Below are 453 nucleotides of genomic sequence, written 5' to 3'. Positions count from 1 at the left end.
GGGAAAGAGCAAATGAAGAAAAGAGACAAGGAGAAGTAGACTGAGCAATGTGTAAAGAGGTCCTGGGAGTTTCTGAAACAAAACAGGGCCAGCCATGTCTCAGTAGAATGGATCAGAGCACATCATGAGCCACCAGGGAAAATCTCATTTATAAGGTCCCATAAATGTGGGTTTCTTCCATTTAATGCAATGCTCCTCATGCTTTCACAATACAGAAGAAAGCAGGGAGTGATCTTCCAGGAGCCAGAAATGCACAGTGAGCATCTGTCTTGTTTTGTATTTCAGTTTGACTTTGTGGAGCTCCTTGATGGGCGACGTCTGCTTACCCAGGAGGCGAGGAGCTTGGAAGGACCTCAGCGGCAACACAGAGGCTTTGTGCCCATGTCCAGCCATGAGACAGGATTTATCCAGTATTTGGATTCAGGAATATGGCACCTGGCCTTCTACAATGAC

General features: G+C 46.6%; 1 protein-coding gene across 1 annotated transcript in view; it reads left to right on the top strand.

The window, feature by feature from the left end:
- Positions 1 to 453, top strand: part of TENM4 (teneurin transmembrane protein 4) — a 520,289-nt gene that overhangs the window by 326,846 nt on the left and 192,990 nt on the right. The window contains 1 exon segment of the mRNA XM_025202552.1: positions 286 to 452. Coding sequence (XP_025058337.1) covers positions 286 to 452 — 167 coding nt within the window.

Source organism: Alligator sinensis, unplaced genomic scaffold, assembly GCF_000455745.1.
Source record: "Alligator sinensis unplaced genomic scaffold, ASM45574v1 scaffold1089_1, whole genome shotgun sequence".
Classification (NCBI taxonomy): domain Eukaryota; kingdom Metazoa; phylum Chordata; order Crocodylia; family Alligatoridae; genus Alligator; species Alligator sinensis.
Note: the sequence above shows the minus strand (reverse complement) of the source record. Positions and strands in the feature narration are given on the sequence as shown.